The sequence below is a fragment of the Lycium ferocissimum genome, chromosome 6 (genome assembly GCF_029784015.1).
Source record: "Lycium ferocissimum isolate CSIRO_LF1 chromosome 6, AGI_CSIRO_Lferr_CH_V1, whole genome shotgun sequence".
Lineage (NCBI taxonomy): Eukaryota > Viridiplantae > Streptophyta > Magnoliopsida > Solanales > Solanaceae > Lycium > Lycium ferocissimum.
This window is the reverse complement of record NC_081347.1, coordinates 15291560-15292650: the sequence shown is the minus strand read 5'-3', so window position 1 is coordinate 15292650 and position 1091 is coordinate 15291560. Positions and strand designations below refer to the sequence as shown.

Genomic DNA, 1091 nt, shown 5'->3' with positions numbered 1-1091 from the left:
ACACGTACCTGCATCCTATCCACCAGCCTCGACAGATATAATCAGAAAAAGGGTTTTGTCCCCGCGCATTCGAACCCGAAACGCGTCGCATTATCAACTCACTTTTGTAGTGTTATACTTTTGACATTTTTTACCCTTAGATCTTTTATAGCATCATAATTTGCCATTTGTCTATATTCATATTTTGATTACTGTAAAAACTCCACAAGAGTTTAGGTATAACTGAGACTTTGCTTCTGAATTGTGACCAATATCCTAAATCCTGATCCAATCATTCCATTCTTATGGAAACTCCAATTTGATATCTAGAAAACCAGAAATAAACTACATCAAGAAGTTGATATTGCACCGGCTAAGATCCTATCAAAATAAACACCGTAACAGACTACATCTGAACAATTGGTACAAGCTGACAAACCATTGATCTAAAAGTTTAAGTTTAAGCATACCATTTAAACATTAAAGCTTGAGAATGGTGGCTTTTAACAAGTTTGGCAAAGAAATCCACAAGGAAGAAAAACAAGTAAAACTATGATAGGAGAGAAGAGGAAAGTTTGAGGCATTCACTTTGACATCTCCTGAGGCAGACATCATTCCAATTCGGCACTTGATGCTGGTTAACACAGACGGTCCGAGCACAGGCGTCAGAGCAAGCATCGAGTTCCGATACACCACAAACGGTAATACAAGTATCGGGAATTGGGTCCTTGGAAAATGCGCCCACCTTTTTCAACATTCTCTTCGACGTGCAGACTCTCTCGCACACGAATATATCATCAGTGCTCTTCTCCCTGCCCCGTGCACTCTTAATTCTCTGCTCCTCAGCGTGATTTCTCCTAATTCTGTAAGCTTGACCGGCTACAATAGCAGGAATAGCAGCCCCCAACAAGGACCACCATACCTCAACCATCAGGACTAGAGCTGTGAAATTGTTTTTTTTCCCCCCGCGGCAAAACTTTCAAGAACAAGACTTTTAACCCGCTCTTTTTAAGAAAATAGAGCAAAATACTTGAAATGAGAGTAATTTTAGAGCAAAAAACCCTAACCAACGCCCCCCCCCCAAAACACCAAAAAAAAACCCCAACACAGCC

At 40.7% G+C, this 1091-nt stretch overlaps 1 protein-coding gene across 1 annotated transcript; it reads right to left on the bottom strand.

Annotated features, from left to right (window-relative positions):
- Window positions 1–399: 399 nt before the first annotated feature.
- On the bottom strand, window positions 400–942 carry LOC132060684 (uncharacterized protein At5g64816). Its single transcript, XM_059453656.1, has one exon. It carries the CDS (start codon window positions 908–910, stop codon window positions 530–532), a length of 381 nt encoding a protein of 126 aa, XP_059309639.1. The 5' UTR covers window positions 911–942; the 3' UTR covers window positions 400–529.
- Between the last annotated feature and the right edge of the window lie 149 nt (window positions 943–1091).

Excerpts from the sequence above, each read along its gene's own strand:
- LOC132060684 (XM_059453656.1), bottom strand. The coding sequence starts at position 910 with ATGGTTGAGGTATGGTGGTCCTTGTTGGGGGCTGCTATTCCTGCTATT.